At 37.3% G+C, this 20,041-nt stretch overlaps 1 protein-coding gene and 2 pseudogenes across 2 annotated transcripts in view; 2 read left to right on the top strand and 1 right to left on the bottom strand.

Annotated features, from left to right (window-relative positions):
* LOC136246073 (uncharacterized) overlaps positions 1-3,984 on the top strand; it is a 48,257-nt gene extending 44,273 nt beyond the window's left edge. Inside the window, exons 16-21 of one of the 2 annotated variants that reach the window (XM_066037523.1) lie at positions 39-274; positions 629-1,174; positions 1,503-1,637; positions 1,692-1,736; positions 2,881-3,390; positions 3,491-3,984. In XM_066037523.1, the coding sequence (XP_065893595.1) occupies positions 39-274; positions 629-1,174; positions 1,503-1,637; positions 1,692-1,736; positions 2,881-3,390; positions 3,491-3,804 (1,786 nt within the window). In that variant the 3' untranslated portion in view covers positions 3,805-3,984. Of the gene's footprint in view, positions 1-38; positions 275-628; positions 1,175-1,502; positions 1,737-2,880; positions 3,391-3,490 lie in introns of both variants that reach the window. The other variant, XM_066037522.1, reaches the window with a different exon arrangement.
* A 9,083-nt stretch (positions 3,985-13,067) lies between these two features.
* On the top strand, positions 13,068-14,611 carry LOC136245223 (ATP-dependent helicase wrn-1-like; annotated as a pseudogene).
* On the bottom strand, positions 13,460-18,552 carry LOC136245222 (uncharacterized; annotated as a pseudogene).
* Positions 18,553-20,041: the final 1,489 nt, after the last annotated feature.

Below are 20,041 nucleotides of genomic sequence, written 5' to 3'. Positions count from 1 at the left end.
TATGTTTTATGAATGATGCTACTTCATATATTCTCCAGGTCAAGTCTAGGATCACGTCAACAATGTTGTTACAGTTCAAATGGCACGTTAATAATAAATCATCCTGGTGGAGGAAGTGCTGATAGATTTGCTCCAGTTGGACTGGAAGAAACAATACAACATCAATATCATGATATATTACCTTATTTGTACTGTTGTCAAGTGGATATGTGTAGTGAATACTATAAGAATCGTCCTTCTGATAATGGCAATGATTACCAGTGGACACCACCAGGTAACCATCTAGGCATTTCCTGTCCAAACATGATTATATATTAACTGTTCACTAGTTATAATCCATTGTTTTGCTGAGGGGTAAGGTGATATTTTTGTGCCATAGTACACTTGGACATGCAACACAGAAATCCACACTAAACCACACATAGCACACATTTGGACCTGAGAATCTGTGTACCAGTTCAGTGTTCAGTATTCGTATACAGACAACATTTTTATTAGAGCATGTATTTATTTTAATAGAGCATACACTGTTCACTAAATGCACTAGTATTAGATTAGTCACTCGTATATTGTCAAGGGTTCAGTTCATTGAGGTCCTACTGTCCCATCACAATACTTCATCATGTAGCTTGTGTCTATGGAGGACCACACATCATCACACTCGATGGGTTCAAGTACACTTTCAGTGGAAAAGGAGAGTTTACATTGATAGAAACAGCTAATGACAATTTTACTCTACAGGCCAGGATGGTGGAAGTGTCAAGTGACTTTGTACGAGCTACTGTGTTCTTAGCAGTAGTGTGTAAACAAGTGGATTCTGATACTGTCCAGCTTGAACTAAACAATAATGGAATTGTTGCCCTAATAAATGGGATAAGAGTTAACTTTAACAACATTAAAGAGTATTATTTCAATAATGTAACAGTGTTTAAGATTGATAATAGTAATGTGAAAGTGATTTTCTCAAGTGGAGTAGTAATTAATGTACAAGAAGAAAATGGTACACTTAAAGTATTACTTGTTAGCCTGTCTAATGACTACCTTGGATCAACTCGTGGACTAATGGGAACATTTAATGGGAACACTTCAGATGATCTCATACCTAAGGGCAATTCACAACCATTACCACTGAGTTCAACACTTGAAACAATACACAGTTCTTTTGGACTAACATGTAAGTGGATACCTATATATCTATAGTACATTTAATATTTGGGAAACTTTCTAGTACACACGCAAGTTGTTAAGTGACACTCAAGTCGAAACATAATATGTTGGAGAATTATTAAACTACATGTTAAATACATCTTTAGTAAATGCTCTAGTTCCTGGCGTTAACAAGATGTATCAGTATCTGTAGTTTAGTGTTGTTTACGTTGTTAATAAATATAATCATTGCTGTGAATTTATGGATTCAACTATGCAGCTAGCTATTTACTTTGTATGCAGCACTAAGTAGCATCAAACAGTAGCATTGTTTACTCTTGTAATTACCCATATAGGGATTATTGAAGATTCATCAGATAGTTTGTTTACTTATCATCGCCATGGTGAGAGTTGGGGTGTTTACTATGATCCAGACTACATGCCATTGTTTGAAGTGAAAATGCCTGATCCATCAACAAGAGATGAGCTCTGTATGGTTGACATTACAGCAGCTAATATGAATAACAAACTATCAATCTCACTAGATGATAGTGATAGTTTTGACAAAATAACTAACATTACTAAACGAGGTTGAGTACTTTTCTGTTTTATATCACTGTGTTGGTATTAATTGTGTTTGTGAAACAGGTCCTTCTAAAGTATCTACATATGTATAAATATGTACATAATTCCCCAGCATGTACTATGTTATACTTAAAGCATCGCCGCACATATGTACAGAAAATATAGTACGAGGGGTGTGTCGAGAGGCTAATACAACATGAGGCAAAGCCAAGTGTTGTATTTGCCTTGAGACACCCCCTGAGTGCTGTATTTTTCGTACACACAAACAAGGCAGTGCTTTAAGTGTTATATTGTACTTCCTGGTCGTCTGGCTTGGAGTGATTTTCTCTAGTACTCAAACAGCTGCAATTTTCGGTGATCAGGATATCAGTAAGTATTTAACTAATCTATTTCTAGTCGTAGAATGAACTAATAGGATTAGTTTGGCTAGTTTTAGTGAGTTACAATGTCACACACTTGATCAATCATGCTGTCTTAGTGGAGTCGTGTTTCAAAAGCTTTGTGATCAGATGATCTGTAAGTGTTTATACAATTTATTCCTAGCCGTAGAACAAACTCATAGGATTAGTTTGGCTGGTTTTAGTGATTTACAGTATGTTATTATGTAACATTCCATTAAAATATTCTCCACATAACTGTACTGTATTTGCCCAATTAGCTGCATAACTGTTCTGTATGACTCATACAGTACAGTTATGCAGTTGATTAGTACTGTATGGACAATACGATATGTGGCATCGCTTTGATCCTCCCACGTAAAGTACAATATATAATTATAAACTGATGACTATTAGTTACGGTTATAGTTAGATATATTTGAAACACTCCTTGTGACCAATGTGGCTAGAATTACTTGTCAACAATGTGTCTACATAGATAACTCTAATGTGTTTAGGGTTAAAATTAATAAGGCTTATGTATTATTGTCACCTTATATGATAAAATTATGAACTTCACATGGTATTCTGTGCCATTTTTCACCCATTCACTATTAAGAGTTTTCATTTTCAGTAGTGTCAAAAGTTGTGTTTCTAAATCAATCACAAGTAGATTTTTATGATGCACGAATTGCATCAATTTTACATCAACTGTTGTTTCTAAATTGCAATTACAAATAGATCAAATAATAAGTACTGTTTGCTATATTAGATTCAGATCATACTACTACAGTTGAACCCATGTTCACTGTTCCACTGAATGTTAATCAACAAATGATCAGCATACAACCAGAGTTAGCTAGCATTGCACTGTGCTACAGTATTGATGGCATTCCTAACCAATATTTCAACTTGCTGTCTGATAAGTGTGTATCGGTCAATGCTTACTACATTCCAGCACAACAAGTAGATTATTTCAATGTCATTGGTAAAATTGGTGTAACTGCTGTTGATGAAGATGGAAACTGTCAGAATATTGAGATAGATCATAAAGGCTGTGTGGCTACTGTTGGAACAACACCAGTTACTGCAGCAAACAGTTACAATGTAGCTGGTGTCACAGTGAAGCGACGTAGGAATGGATATCGTATTGTAGTACCAAGCTGTGAATCAGTCAGTGTTGTCATGTGGGTGTCTTGTAAGACTATACCAGAAGCAGATATACTCACGTTTACAATAGCTCAAGGCAATAGTTTAATGCCTACATCACATGGCTTAGTTGGTAAGAATTTAACATAGATGATAACCAAGAACTGTAAAATTAAATTTTACACAATATTATTATAAACACAGTAAATATTTATTTACTCTTCATTATACAGGCCAATTTTGGAATGTTCCGGTTGATGTATCACCCTATGAGGGAGTCACTCCTGATGATTCACCATATTATTCTGTGGTGGTCTATCCACCAGGTGGAGAAGTGCGAGAGTTTATTGGCAACCTTCACCCGCATACCTGGGATCATTCCAGTGTTCCCTGTTTGTATGTAGGAAACTCACAAGGAGGTACACTAGGTGAATTTGGAGATGTTAATGATCCAGTTATTGAAGGCTACTATACTCAGTATATGGTGGCTGACTTGTTTGCTACTCAGTTTAAATACACCCAGTTTGATACTGAACAATGTCTGTAAATTAGCTGTCAGTTGAATACTGTCATTAACTACATGGTAGAATTTTCTAGTAGAACTTTTGGCTGAATGATAGATATGCATGCATATAACACTCTAAATTTAGTGTGACATTGTTACACATCTTTTGTGTCATTTGACAGTACATCTGAATTGCAAATACTTTAATAGCTGTAGCAATTGCTTCAATAGCTTGCAATGCAGTATATAATATCTGTAGCAGTCTATACAGTGTGGAACTGAATATGATTTGCAGTGTACTATATGTGACCAGATACAGTTGACCCTCGGTTATCCGATTATGACTGAGGCAATGGTAATAACATTCAGATAAGTGAATAGTTCAGATAGCTGAAGCCCATACATTTTATACAGAGCTTTGTTCAAACACTAATAGCACTCAAAATACTCTAATAAAATGGTCATTTCCAATTTCAGACAACTGAGCGTCTACTGTATGATATTTCAGTAACAGAATAGAGTAGTCATGCTATGAAAAGGTTAACAAGGGCAGACAATTTATGATGGCATAGTTAGCTAGAAGTTTCAAAACTTTGAAAATTTTGAGCTGCTCACATGCCCTGCTTGTGTAGGCCTGCATATATCGTGTATAGTATTCCAAATTTAAATATTGGAAAGCAACAATGGCTGTTTGATTTTAGCATTATTATATGCAAAACTGCTGCTATAGATAGTAATTTGTTGAGATAATCTGCAAAATGCTAAATGACTGAAATTCACAGGCAGTCCTTAATGTATGGGCCATGGTAAATAATTACTGTCTGCATAGTTTAATTAGCCTTACCACTATTATGTAAGATAATGGTGGGGCTGCAGTCAGGCGGGAGATATTACATTGGTTGAGCAAGTCAGAGCTGTTAATTGCAATCATGTCATATGCATTCACATTTGTGCACTTACACTTATGATCATTGGCACCATGTGCTATAGTAGCACTGAGTTAAGACAGTTGGAAATCTGCACACCCAACTCCTACCCCACCATATTGCTGTTAGGTTCTGTTAATTATGTAGCTACAAACTCTGAACTTTAATGTAAGGTAGACTAGTCAAATATGGTAAAAATGTTCCCAAAATGCTTTCAGAAATTACCCAAAATTTTCACCTAATATGCTCTTCAGTGTTCCCATTATGCTTGCATTATGCTCCTAAGTTAGCAACATTTCTTACAATAATCTTGGAACATTGTAGGTAGTGAATGCTCTATTAGAGTATTTCACTACAAAGTGACTGTTCTATTAAAGAGTATCGATCTAAGGAGCTATGTACAATGTATTTGAATGCTCTGTTGTAGTTTGCAGTTTCCACTGACTACTCTATTAGGGAGTATCGATCTATTATCATGGAATTAAGCTTCATGGTTTGAAATAATCCACCTATTATGCTGGCATAGCAATCCAGCCTATTATGCTGGAATGTTTGATGCAGGCCAAATGTAAGGTCTAACAGCAGTATAGACTCTATACCATTTGCACCATATGTGTAGAGTAGTGCATGCAACTGTGTTGTGATGATATGTGTATTCAAAGGTGGGTATGAGGGTAAAGTATGTATGACATATGAAGGTGTGCACATATGAATCTGTGTACAGGCATAATCAATGTAATGCTTTAATTATAATGATAGCATGCATCATTTAATAAGGTACTTTTCTCTACTGTTGCCGCTGTTTGTATGCTGTTTGCTGTTACTGGATTATATAATTAATGTTTAGTGTGTTATTGCTTATAAAGCAAGCAACAGAACAAAAAAACCCATCTTTTACACAGCTACATACATGGCAATAAAATGCAAGCACTTGGAGTTTCATATTTAGTGGATCACATGTTTGAATGTTTCCCACCAAATATATTATTATTATACGTAGTGGTTTGTAAATGCATGACAACATGGTGTACACAAAATTAGTGTTGCTTGTAGATAGGAACATGCATGTGAATTAATGAATTGCAATTATGTATGATATGGCTATTAATTTTGTTGCACTGCTGATGCTGTGTAATTCTGCTTGCTGCAGTACATGGTTTGCTGCTACCAGACAATACGTACATGTGGGTGCTATCTGCTGCCATCAACAGATGTACATACTAATTATTATAAAAAGCGTACTACAGTTATAAATTACATGGTATAAAGATCTAAAATGTTCTACATTTCGTGCATTAATTAAAACATTGTTCCATTGTTGATTGATTGAAGGGAAAAGGAATATTAATAGTGGTAGGAGAATTGATCATGATTTTGGTGGGAGGTGGTAAAAGAACTCAATTGGTATCCTCTTGTATTATGCATAGATGGTCGAGGGAAGAGGACCATGTGTGTCAATATCTACCAAATTATTAACATTCTTATACAAAAGTATGAAATTTTATTTGTTTCTTCTCTCTGCTAAAGTATTAATATCAAGTAATGTTCCCATGATTCTCAGCTCTCTCACTTCATAAGATCAAGATACTCTAATACAGCAGTCAAATAGCTACTCTACTAGAAGTCTAGAACAGCCATATCTTACAGGTCATCAGATGCTTCCTTGGAAATGGGCGGTCCTAGCTAGAGACATATAGTTGTCCCTTTTTCAGTTATTTAGAAATGTATTTGAGTGTAATTGTACATGTTGACATTGTATATCGTATGTAGCTAAACTTCTCATTTTGCTAAAAAGAACAATCAGACATTATTAAGTTAGGCTGGATGCATTGTAAGATGATTAGCTGTAGAATTTAATGAGTGGCTAGATGTTGTGACTTGATCATTTTCTCCAGCTACACTTATATTTCTCACAGACAGTCTGGCTTTAGCTCTCTGAGGTAAACACCAGGAACTTTATGCCTGCTATGGCTGCCTAACTTTTTATTAGTTAATATCAGAGTTGTTGCAATAAACTGTGAATTATGTAATTCTGCTTGGTCCAATAACTGTTGCTCATTGTTAGCTGCTACCAGATTATATGCATGTGTGTTATTGCTGTATGTATATAATATTAAAAATTAATTAGCTGGAAATTATTTACCTATGCAGCTGCATGCCAACTCAAGTGCACATCTGCCAAGCCTGTAGATCACTCATATATAAAACAAAGGAAATATCTGTGCAGCACCCATGCCACAGCTGCATGGCAAGCTAGCTGCAAATGGCTTGTGTGCATGCTTGTGTGGCCAATAGAACTATAGAATTGTGTGTTTAAAACTGGCTGTTGGTTGTAGAAGGTCAGCAGCAGCAGCAGCATGACAACATAGCTGCAAATGGCTTGTGAGTTTGCTACGTATGCCCATGGAATAAAGTAGCTATCCTACAAAAATGTGTAGTTGTGGAATGTAGGTCTGCAGTTGCATGGCGACCTAGCTGTACATGTCTGTGTGGCCAAACAAGAATAGCAGCCATACAATCATCTATGAGATTGCCGTATAGGTCCACAGCTACACTGCAATATAGCTGCTACATAGATCTACTGCTGCAAATGTATCCATTACGTGACAGTGTTTATTCTCCTTTGGGGGAAGGTGAAGAATCAGGAATTTGGGGGGTGGCCAGATGAAAGTTTACTTGTCCAAGTTCGCAAACATATTAAACAGTTGAAATAGTTGTAGGGCTAAGCTTAAGGTTGTCTAATGAGTGTTGAATTTTGTGAATGGCATTGGGTGAAGTCAGACCCTATGGGTGGTAGAGCTTGTATGTAAGTGTTGTAATGATGCCATAATAATGTAATATCTTCAATAGTCGTATGTGTACTCTATAAGAATATTTTGTAAAATAGACTATCTGAGAATCGGTATTTTTAAATTTGTGTAGCTTTCAACATGTAACCTGGGAAAATTTACATATCAAACAAACTGTTTGATCATGAGATTGAATCTGAGAGCATTTGTGATGACACTGTGTGCCATTGTAATATCCTAAGTATAGCTATACATTGCAGTTGTCTCTCAAAAATTTAGGGGGGAGAATCTGAGATTTTATGGGGAAGTTCCACTTCTACAGCCCCGGAATAAATATTGGTGTCCTGACAGCTTACCACTATAATCCTCTTTGCTTGTTTCAGTTTGCACTAGTACACAAGAATAGGTATGTAGCCCCCAAGCCATTAGGGTTGGTTTGTAAATGAAACTAGCATGATATTTAGGTTACCAATATTATCGTATACCAGTCAGAAGATAGAAAGGACTTTAAGAATACTGGAGCAGCAGCAGTATAAAACTCTGGGAGCCTATATGCTTACCAAACCCAGCCAAGGACAAGAGTTGTTCAAGGATCATCAGTCCTACCACCACCATTAACAGCAGTTCAGTAGCACCATAGAACAAAGCAATCATACACATCATATTCTACTTTAAGCAAGGCAGCCAATAACCATCAAAGTAAATGTTGAAGTACTGATTTTTACTTTACAGCATACAGAATTACAATGATGCATGGTTACAATGGATTGGTGGCCATGGTTACAACGGATTGGTGGCCATGGTTACAACGGATTGGTGGCCATGGTTACAATGGATTGGTGGCTACAGGTATGCTGAAGGTCTACTGGTAGTGGCCTAAAATAATTACAATTGATTAGTTACAGTTATATAGTGATTAGTTGGAAAAAAATTCCGTATATTACAAAAGTGATTGCTATTACAAGGGTTACAATGCTTCAAAATTAGGTGGTTTGGGGGACTTGTTACAATGGCTACAGGAACATAAAAATGAATAATGTACATGCATTATTAGAATCAAAATTAGTTTCAAAATAATTCCATAGGTAGTTAGTAAGCTTTTTCTTGATTGTTGCTATACTATGATCACAACTGATGATGGGCAGTGCATTTCAGATCTGTGGTAATCAATTGATGTAAAATTAAAGTTGCTATAGTAGTTAATACACTAGTGGGGTTTCTATTATGTTGTAATTTGTTACTTGTATCTAGTTGTGTATTTCTTGATGCAAAACTAATCAAGTTATTAATATTAAAGGAATCATTTGGCAATTTTAAACACTTAATCAGAAACATAATGTCTGAGATGTCTAGAAAATACGTAAGTGGCAAAATCTTGAGAGTTATTAATCAATGTTTATAATCACTAGTGTAGTCATTAAGAATATATTTTGTTGCTCCACGTTGAAGTCGCTCCAGTGTTTTAATGTCTTTCAACATGTTGGGTTTCGACAGTACAGAACAAAACAAAAACTGACTTCTGACAATTGATAAGCGAAACTGCTTCTTGGACTGGAAAGCAATATTTACTGAGAAGGAACATCATAGTAGTCCTAACATTTTATATGCTTTGGACAAAATGAAGGCTCCCAGTTTAGGTCTGACGAAATTACAATCCCCAGGTCTTTGTGAGTACAAACTTTGGAGATGATGTTAGATCCTATAGAATAGGATGTGGATAGGTGCAGTTTAAAACTCATAAACAATGTCTTTGAGAGACTAAACAGTAAATTGGTGTCTATATTCCATTCATTGAGCAAATTTAAGTTTTTTTTGCAGATCTATGCTGTCATTAAAGGTGGTAATTGTTTTAAGACATTTGGTATCATTGGCAAATAGAAATAGTAAAGAAGATAGGATGTGTTCAGGTAGGTCCTAGGATGCTACGTGATGCTACCTTGTGGAACTCCTGATAAAACTGGTAAGAAGTCATAATTAATGAATCAACAACACAGCACAAAATCACAGTGACAAACTGCAATGTAACTGCCACCAATATTGTCATTTGTAACAAACAGACTTGAGTCTGTTATGTTTCAAAATCTACATATTAACTTTTTACTTTGGAATTTCCAGCAAAATTGACCTATATTATTTACAACTTTTTAAAAGCTATTAGAGCTGATCACATAATTATATAAATAAGAAGTTGTATTGCATACATACTGAATTTCTGCAAAGGGTGATGATGATTTAAGCTGCTCTAAATTGAAGGTTTATTGACTACTATATACATGTTGCTGATTTACTACAAACCAAACCATACAAATTTAATTAGATAATAAAATATACACATGCTTAATTTGCAATAATCTAAGTTACATGATATTGCAATTGGTCAAGGACTTGATGTAAACAATTCCAGAGATTGTTCCAATCATAGATTGTGGTCAACTAGGGAAAATGTATAAATCTGTGAATGGATTATATCAATTATGCATTTCAGCAAGCTGCCCACACATGATAGCCAATTAGCCTTGCAATTAGCAATATACATGTTTCGTCAGCTACTTATAGCTATAGAGTATTTACAGTCATATTCACTACTGTAGATGATGAGTACTCACTAGTGTTGTAATGTGACTATAGTTGCATTACAGTTATCGGGATAATAAACAATGTAATGGTGACCCATGAGAAAAATCATTATTAATATATATGCTCAAAACACACAATTACAAATACCTCAAACACATGTGACTACACGTGCAAAATGCACAGTACAAACATGACAAGGAAGAGTACAAACATGACAAGGAAGAGTACAAACATGACAAGGAAGAGTACAAACATGACAAGGAATAGTACAAACATGACAAGGAATAGTACAAACATGACAAGGAAGAGTCCAAAAGTAAACCAAAACAAATAACATACAAGACAAACACATAATCATCAAACTAAACGAAGTGCTCCATCCAGGACAATCACGTGCCAAAAATATATGTTGCAACGAAGAAATAGCTAACTTTCTGAGCAGCTTTGGATTTACAAATTGCCACAGACTGTAGCTTTGGATGCTATCTCTCTCAAGGACCTGTTTTATGCTAAACTATCAGGCCATAGTACTATACTGGTTTCAAAACTATAAGTGATAAAGTTCACTGAATTAAACACTAGCTGTTATGAGTTTTTAGAATGAAGACAGATGAAAGACAGTATTCCACAAGGAAGACACCATTATTATTCCTCATCTGCAAATGTCATCCCACAAGGGACCTGTATGTGAGAAGGCTAAACTAAAACGTGAGAACAGAGGGAGTGGGAATCTTAAAATTAATAAAAAGGAGGGTTCCACTCTGGATCCTGCATGGTAGTTAGATGGTAGCTTCAGCCCAGCTACCTTAAGTAGTAATCATATTTCATAGAAAATATTCATTCTCCAGCAAAGTTTCATTGTTAAATATTACCATTTAGCTTTTAGCAGGAGCAGGCACATATAATTTCCAATCGATAAGCGCTTTGCAGAGAAAAAGTCGTCTGGCCACACAAGACTAGAGCACACACATGCAGTCTCGATCTTTCATGACAATACTGAAAAGTTGTAATAGATGCTATCTATGTACTTAGCATTTTACCTTTGATACATAAATTGGATACTCATGCAGTTCATCAAATCTGGTATGTGGATGATGCCTCTGCCAGCGGTTCTCTGCTGAATCTCCATCAGTGTTGGGATGATTAATTGTCACTTGGTCCTGATACCGTATTAATAATTCTAGGTGTTGGTTGCTTTTGAAAGACCGTTCCACTGCTGATGCCAACATTTTTGATGGTACAGGAGTCAACATTTGTAGTGATGGATGAAGATACCTGGAGTCAGTTATTGGTACATCTAATTTTGTTAACAACTTTGTGACAGCCCAAATGCAGTTCTGGTGTGATAGGCTATCTTTGCTCACTGACGTTGTTAGATCTCAACCTCATGCTGTCTTAAGCTTTTTGCTAACAAATGGACCTTTCTGTGTCGGACTACTCCTAATGTTTCCCAACTCTTTAAACCATTGGGTCATTTCATAAATACCACTTTCCTTTCTGTTCTTACAGAGCAACCACAGTGTAATGACTTACTTAGAAATCTCCTGAGCCTACCTATAAGGGAAGGAAAACTTGGTATTGTTGAACCGTCAAAGCTGCCGTATCCCAGTATGCTAACTCTTTAATGGTCACCACTTCATGCCATCCTGACTGGTAGATCATCTACTACAGTATTGGATGCTCATGATCAGATGTTTAAAGCTAAGTTTGATGTTCGTTGTTCTAATTGGGAGCAGACTAGAAGACTTGATTATTCACTTCACTGTTACTTTGGTGGCTTTCCCACAATTAGGCACAATGAATTATGTGACGTGACAGCTAATTTGCTGTCTCAAGTCTGTTCCTTCTCATTGTACAGCAAATGCAGATGACCAAGCAAGATTGGATATCTCCACTAAGGGTTTCTGGAACACTTCCCATGAGTTGGGGCCTTTTTTGATGCGAGTTTTTAATCCCTTGGCCAAGAGTCACATCAATCAGTCTTTCTTCTTGCTATCCGAAGAATGAAAATGAATAAAGCGTGAGTATAACGAAAGAGTTCGTAATGTTGAACATGGAACCTTTACACCTCTTGTGTTTTCTGCTGCCAGTGTCATGGCAAGTGCAGATTTAGGAGGTTGCTTGGGGTGCTGAAGCACCCCTTTCCATGTACCAGCTACAGCAGGAAGCTCATCTTAATTGATTAATTTTTATTACTGTGCAGGCCTCCCGGAAGAGTATATATGCACAAAGTAGTTACATTACAAAAATTAAAAATTAAGATAACAGTCCTGTTATTACTTGTTTCTTATACATATGCATGACAATTAAAAGATGGAAAAGAGAAAGGTGAATGTTTTCTTCGAATTACTGAGAGGGATTCAAACTATATTTTGGTGTAAGACTTAACCTAAAAGCTGCTAAAAATTAAAATATTCTAATAGAACAGTCAACTATTCTAATAGAACATTCAACAACTTAATATATTCAGTTGCAGTAACAAAACTTGCCTCTGTTATGTAGCTAGTTAAAAACACCCTACTTGGTATATTAGGAGGTGAACATCACTGAGATGATTAATCCCACAATCAGAATTTCGTTACTAATGACAACTAACTCTACAATCGATCCTATGTTCATTTCTATTTTCTTTTAGTTAGTTTGATCACCTGGAGGTGCTGCTAATATAGCAGTTTCAGCAATGGTAAACTCCTGGGTAAACTGCAAGCTTGAATAGTCTGGCGCCGCCCGCCCCTTCGCATGGAGTAAGGGTCTGGTATGCTTACAGACGATTGCGCGATCTTTGCAACAAAAACCGTCAAGCGAAAACCGAAAACGTGATCCATCTGCTTTGAAAAGGTGCCGAAATACGTAACAAGCTCACGTTTCCATTGACTTCCTGTGTTGCATAGATTCCGAAATCGTCTGTAGTATCACCGAGTTGTACCGGATTACCAAAAACTGGTGCAACCAATCAAATCGTAGAAAACATAATCAGTGCATTTTTCAATGTTGACGTAAAAGATCGGTCACCATGAGTATTATTAACGATATTGAATCTGAAGCGAGCTTGTTAGGTTATCGTAGAGTGAAGGATGAACAGCTGCGAGTGGTTACCAATGTGGTAAGCGGGAAAGACGTATTCGCAGTGCTACCAACTGGTTATGGCAAAAGCCTTTGTTTTGCTCTATTACCCGGCGTGTTTAACCGTTTGATGGGAGTACCGATGTCCATTGTGGTTGTACTGAGTCCGTTGATCGCCATCATGAAAGATCAGGTTAGACTAAAAGTTTTAACTCACTGCATGGGTAGAACAGGCATGGCACGCAGCCATTTTTATGTTGATTTGCATATACCAGTTTCGTATACCCCCATACAGTTAGTACTGCAAGTGCTTTGTTCTGTACTGTATACAAAAATGTTGTATATATGTGTAATGACACAAATGTTATTGTTATAACACTCAATTTTCATCAATAAAATGATCATCTTTCCTTTGTTATACAGGTTACACGTTTCTCTTCACAAGGAGTTCCAGCAGCCTTCATATCAGGAGACCAAGATGATGGGGATGTTATTCAGGGAGTGATTGATGGCCACTATAGGATCGTGTTTTTTACACCTGAGATATTACTGTTAACCAGACGATGGCGAGGGCTATTATCATCTCCTGTATATGCAGAGCACTTGCGTGTCTTGGTCATAGATGAGGCACACACAGTTAAAAAGTGAGGTGAAACTTTTCGTCAGACAATGCTGCGTATACATGAAGTACGATCTTTGGTGCCAGCATCAGTACGCATGCTAGCTCTGACTGCCACTGCTACTACAGCCGTTCGGGAAGATGTCAGCAAGATTTTGGGAATGAGGAACCCTTTAATTGTGGCAGTGTCACCTTGCAAACCTAATATGATTTATTGTGTTAGAAAAAGTGACAGTATAGAAGAGGCATTTTTCACAATGGCTGATAAACTACGTAGGTTGAGATGCAGGTTCCCTAGAACGATAATTTATTGCCAAAAACATAGTTACTGTGGCAAGTTATATCGATACTTTAAAAAGGTGATGGGTAATGAGTTCAATGAACCTTTGGATGCACCTGATCTACCACAATTTAGACTTGTGGGTATGTTCCACAGCTGTACTTAACCATGGATAAAAGACACCATACTGAAGATGTTTTGTGCACCATCATGTCTCCGAGTAGTCATAGCAACTGTGGCATTTGGAATGGGTGTGGATTGTCAAGATGTAACACAAGTAATCCACTTGAGACCACCAGAGAGCACTGACTCTTACATACAGGAAACAGGACGTTCAGGAAGAAGTGGCTCGTTGTCACTTGCACTGTTAATGCAAGTCAAGGGAATGACAATCCACGACATGGATACAAGCATAAAGCAGTATATGGTTAACACTGACCAGTGTCGACGCCAAATTCTTTTTGAAGCCTACGAAGGGTATAGCTACAATGCAAGTACTCCATGCACATGCTGTGATGTATGTGTCAAAACTTGTCGTTGTACACATTGTGAAACTGTCAATGAATTATTTTGTGTTTAATGCACTCTAAATGTACCTGTGTCACTTAAAATACCGCTTCTTTATGTGATCTTTCAACCACTTCTTGACTTTTTTTCTAGGCTGTAGGATGCATCTTGGCTTAGGAAAGGTTTTGTGTGTTCTGCCATCAATAAATTCAAAACTTGATGTGTCTTCAGTTCTTTTATTATAGTGTTCAATTCCCTTTTACAAGAGGGTGGACGATGAACTTCACTAGTATTATCCAAATGATTATCTTTATCAAACTGGGAAAGCATATTATGCAGAGTCCCCAGAGCTTTTGAAGATCTAACTAGCGCCTCTTCAGTTTTATTTGCACCAATACCTTTGATTATGTCCTTCAAAAGCCGGTTAAGATGTTCTTGGTGCAAATCTAAAGGAATGTTTCGTCCCCTAATTCCGTGGGTGTTGACAAATCGACACCACAATAGCTGTTCAGCTTGGAGAGGAGGCAAATCAAAATAGTACTGACATAACATGTTGAATGCTTCATAACAATAGTTTTTTTCTTCCAGAGTTTCTGAACACTGGGAGCAAGTAACGCCAGCATTCTAGAACTCTCTCACCATCCCCCTCTTTAATAGCATCTTTAAAATTCAAATAAAAACATCCAGTACTAATAAAATGCCTGGTGTAATCATACACATAATCACTAGTATTGGTTGGTGTTGGTGGGTTAAGTGAAAAGTCAACATATTCAGCAACAAACAATTTGCTAACTTCCATCAAAACTTCCTTTCTTTCTTCATCAGTTTTAGTCCATAGCAACTCAGGGGATGCAATTATGGCACTATCTGGTTCGCTATCAATACTGGACATGTGCAACAAATGCAGAGCTCCTTGTATTACGTAAGCAGTTATCACAATTTCTAAAAAATCATCTACTGCATTAAAATTGGACTTTGGATTCTTCGGGACATTTTTGTAATTAATCAGATTTTTTAACTGATACAGGGTACCATGTTCTCCTGCAGACTGCTCTTTATAAAAATACTTCCATATAACCTGCAAATTTACATAACATATAGCATTATAATCCATGTTAGCAAACTTACTTCAGCCAACACAACTCTGGCATGCCAATCCTCGACCACAGGGATCAGACCTTCCATTCTTTTGGACACTGAACAACCATCAGCCATTGCTACTTGAGATCCACGTGCTCGAGCAACAGTCAATTGGTCTCCACCAAAGAGAATTGGGTGGCACTCAGTTTTCACAACTTGTACTACATCACTGATGCTTGGCACCAACACATCTGCTGTGTGCTCAACAATTGGCACATACTGGTGCATATGGTTAACAATTTTGATCATCTCATCGCCTTTGTTTTCGTTAAGTAATAAAACACCCAACGGCACCTGCAAGACACATAGTATTGTAGTACTGTATGTCCAAGTTGAGCTGAGTTCCCAAACACACAACTCATTGATGGATTTACACAAGTTCTTGAAATTTGGCTTAATTGCAGTACTGATAGACCCACCAAAACTATTTCAATTGCAGTACTGATAGACCCACTAAAATTATTTCCATTTTTTCCACTCCAAAACAAGACAACATTATTTCTGAACAATAAATTTTAGCCATGTATTTCTCCAACATTATTTCTTAAGCCAGTAAAGTCCATAGTCTGTTACGACCCTTTCCTCAACTTATGACGGAACTAAACTGTACATGCCTGCTTTTGGCACTATTATTGTCACCACTATTCCATTTTTTTTCATTTTTAGCTGCTTTCTCAAGGCTCAGCTCAACATGTACATACTTACACACTATAGCATAATTATAGACAATTATTATACTGCTTACCACTTCTGATTTCAAACTCATCTCCTCATAATGTTTGTGGTCCTTGTGCCATGTAGCAACATCAGCTACAGCAAACTTAAAGAATGGTATGTTTGCTGCTAGAATGTGTGACACAATCACAGAAAAATCTGAGAGCAATGTATGATCAGTATTAGTGTTGGGTAATAACTCCTTAGCTATTTTTGATGAGTTGTTATGGCACAATTGTTTTGGGACTGTCTCCAACTCACTAAAATCGATCCTGTCACGGACTGCTAAAAACTGGAAATAGTGTAGCGACTGATTGTGAAGATGTGCACCAGCACGCATATACCTACTCTTAATAGAAATGTCTATGTTGTCCCCCATAAGTTTGTAATTGTTGATGGGATTGACAGTTCTTTCATCAACGGTGGCAGCATCAGGAACCCCAAAAATCAGAACTGTATCATCATTGGTGGGATCCCTAGAAATTGTTTCTTCATTTCTGGTAGCAGTGCAAATGGGATCCGTAGAAATCAGAGCTGTTTCATCATCCCTGGTTGTAGCGCTACTGCAAATGTGATCCGTAGAAATCAGAACTGTTTCATCACCCCTGGTAGTAGTAGTGCTACTGAAAACGAGATCCGTAGAAATCAGAACTGTTTCATCACCCCTGGTAGTAGTGCTACTGCAAATGGGATCCGTAGAAATCAGAACTGTTTCATCACCCCTGGTAGTAGTAGTGCTACTGAAAATGAGATCCGCAGAAATCAGAACTGTTTCATCACCCCTGGTAGTAGTGTTACTGCAAATGGGATCCGTAGAAATCAGAACTGTTTCGAACTCTTCATTAGTAAATGGAGAACATAAAGATTCATCAATTGCCAATTCTGGTGCGTCATCTTGTGAACCAACTGAAATATCATCAAAGTCACACACTTCGTTATCAGTTAAAATAGAATATGTTGGTCCTTCTTCTGATTGGTCTGAATCACAGTCTGATTCATCAGAACTACTGGAGAACACACATGTTCCAGGCATATCACACATTTCTGCAATGGCATCCACCTAAAGAAACAATGATATGAATGACACCATAATTATATAAAAGTTAAGATTTAGCCAATTGTTAAACAGTTTATGATATTGTGGCTATTCCAATTGAATTTGCCCTACTAAGGCATACAGAAATACTTGGGTCACGTAACAATATAATTGTTGAGGCTTATGCAAACTACCATACATACTTCTTGTTGGTCTTCTAATGTGGTAGCCAAAGCTTTTCTCCACTTCAGTACTTGATTATCAAAATCCTCTTCTAATGATTTGACCAGTGTTACTGTCACTTGGTGAGACAAACAAAGATTGAGCCTTTGTAGACGTTGAAATACCTGTTGAATTATAGCAGACTAGCTAAAGCAAACAAGTCACCAGAATACCTGTTTGCTAGCATGACCACTGTAAAGAATTAGGGAGATGATTCTTTGCACCAAACTCATTTTGAAGTATCTGTGTTTAGTGATGATAGCTATACACATACCAATCACTGCATTGGTAGTGATCCTCTGGCCCTTGGTGCTTGTACAAACTTTCAAAATGTACAATAAAACTGGGGCTTTCGATTCCAATTCTGACATCAGTTGATCCCAGGAAAACTGGTTCAGAGCCTCATTGGTTTTCTGGTACAGTATATTACTTTCTTTAGTAGAACATAAGGCTTTCAACTCGGATTTAATCAGTCTGGCTAACTGCTCCAAAAGAAACCTTCTGGTAATTGTGTCTTTTATGCACTCCTGGGCAATAACTTTTCTACAGCCTCTTCCTACAGCCTTACCAATCCTTTTCCGCCGTGGTGTAAGATAGTAAGACTTTGGCCGTTTTTTGTATTTCACACCAACCTTTAAAAATAACAACACATGCTTGTATAGCACTTTCAAAGTTCTTACTGTACTTGCTACATATAAGTAAGTATACAATTCAAAGTACCCCGATATCATTAACATAATTATAATGTGCAACCCACAAACCATCACAGCTGGAGACTCTCCACATTCACTAGCAACTCCAACTGGTTCTAAACAAAGCCTTTTGGGCACTGGGGAACTGAGTCGACTGCAAGAAGGTGTGTTCTGACAGTTCCCATTGTCACATGTACATGGCACTTCGTTATCTTGAGCTTCCATGTTCTCTATTAAACACAAACTACCGTTGTTCTGCACAATATCTAAAGCTTTTGAAAGAGGCCCTTTCAACTTTTTTATTAAGTTCACACATCTGTTAAAAGTGCTAAAACATTTTCTGCACATTTTGCCATTGTGCTTGTACACCAAGTCCAAAATCACGAGTTCTTCATGAAATAAACCACGATTCTCCAGCTCCTCACTACAAAGGTCAGACCACAATGGAACGACAACACGAGACTTCTCTGTCTGTAACAAGCGGTTTCCATTCGCGGAGGAAATATCGATACCACCATAGATACTAGAATACATAATGGATTGGAAACGCAATACATTTTACGGTTACGTGCTCGATACGGTCACGTGATTTATGGCAACGTTACCAAGTGTACAAACTGCAATTGTTCTTAACACTGAGACTACTATTACAGGTTTTATAAAGCGTTAAATCATTGCTAAAGGATTCAGCTATTTACTGGTTCGTGACTGAAGGTTAGTCGTTTCGTACAACCGAAGGTGTGAAGGAAGGAACGCGAAATTTGTGTTCAAAAACTATTGTGGGGGTTTTAGTGCATAGGGCGTATTACATACGAAGTTTTAGAAGTGCTGAACAGTTTCGCCACATAGTAATGAATACAAAATAATTATTTTTAGCACTGTACAGCAGTTACTTTCCGTAAGCGAAGCGAAAGAATGGCTACATGACGGTAGTGGCTGTGGGGGTTTTCCTGGCTTTGTGAAAACGAGTCTAGCGATACATGCTATACTAAAGAAAAGTTCATACCTTCGAGAGTGCTAAAAAAAGTATGAACGAATTGAACAAGCCACCTGTTTTCGAGAAAACTCTGGGCGAATTCGACAAAAATGTATTTTACCTATTGAAAATGCTGTTGTGCCTCGTAACAGTGGCGTAGCCAAGCCAGGGCATTGCCCGGGCATCAGACTTCTTTGCCCCACCATCAGCTCCTAGAGTAATTATAAAGACGTGGGCTGGATAGCTCGAGATTTTGCTAAAGTTACTTAACTAGCCACTGTACAAGAATAAGTATAGCACAACTTATACAACACTCACCGTGCCATTTTCGCCGATAGTTTCCTTCTTTATGGCTAAACAGAGATGGGGTTATCCAAGGGATTTTCCCTACGAGTAACTTGATTGTGCACAAATAGAGGAGGCAATAAATAGAAGCAAGATCACGTGATTGCAAAAAACCGCGCAGCATTGTGGCAAGGAGTGAAGGACAAAGAATTGGTTTCACTATAGTGGGCTGGACGGTTTACATTTGGATTAAGTGATCACGGTAGCTATTGGTGTGGTCAAAACTCGGGAGGCAAAGCAGTCTAGAGGTATTTGTGAAATTAGCACCCATCTATCCGTGTGGATACTGCTCAGTTCAAACGGTATGGAGTACTAGTTCAGTCAGCAATTCTTTTCTTTTTGTTTCCACTTTTCTAGGCTAACAACTGTAGTGGCAGAGTATAGTCATCACGT

Source organism: Dysidea avara, chromosome 15, assembly GCF_963678975.1.
Source record: "Dysidea avara chromosome 15, odDysAvar1.4, whole genome shotgun sequence".
Lineage (NCBI taxonomy): Eukaryota > Metazoa > Porifera > Demospongiae > Dictyoceratida > Dysideidae > Dysidea > Dysidea avara.
The sequence above is the reverse complement of the archived record's forward strand: the minus strand, read 5'-3'. Positions and strand labels throughout refer to the sequence as shown.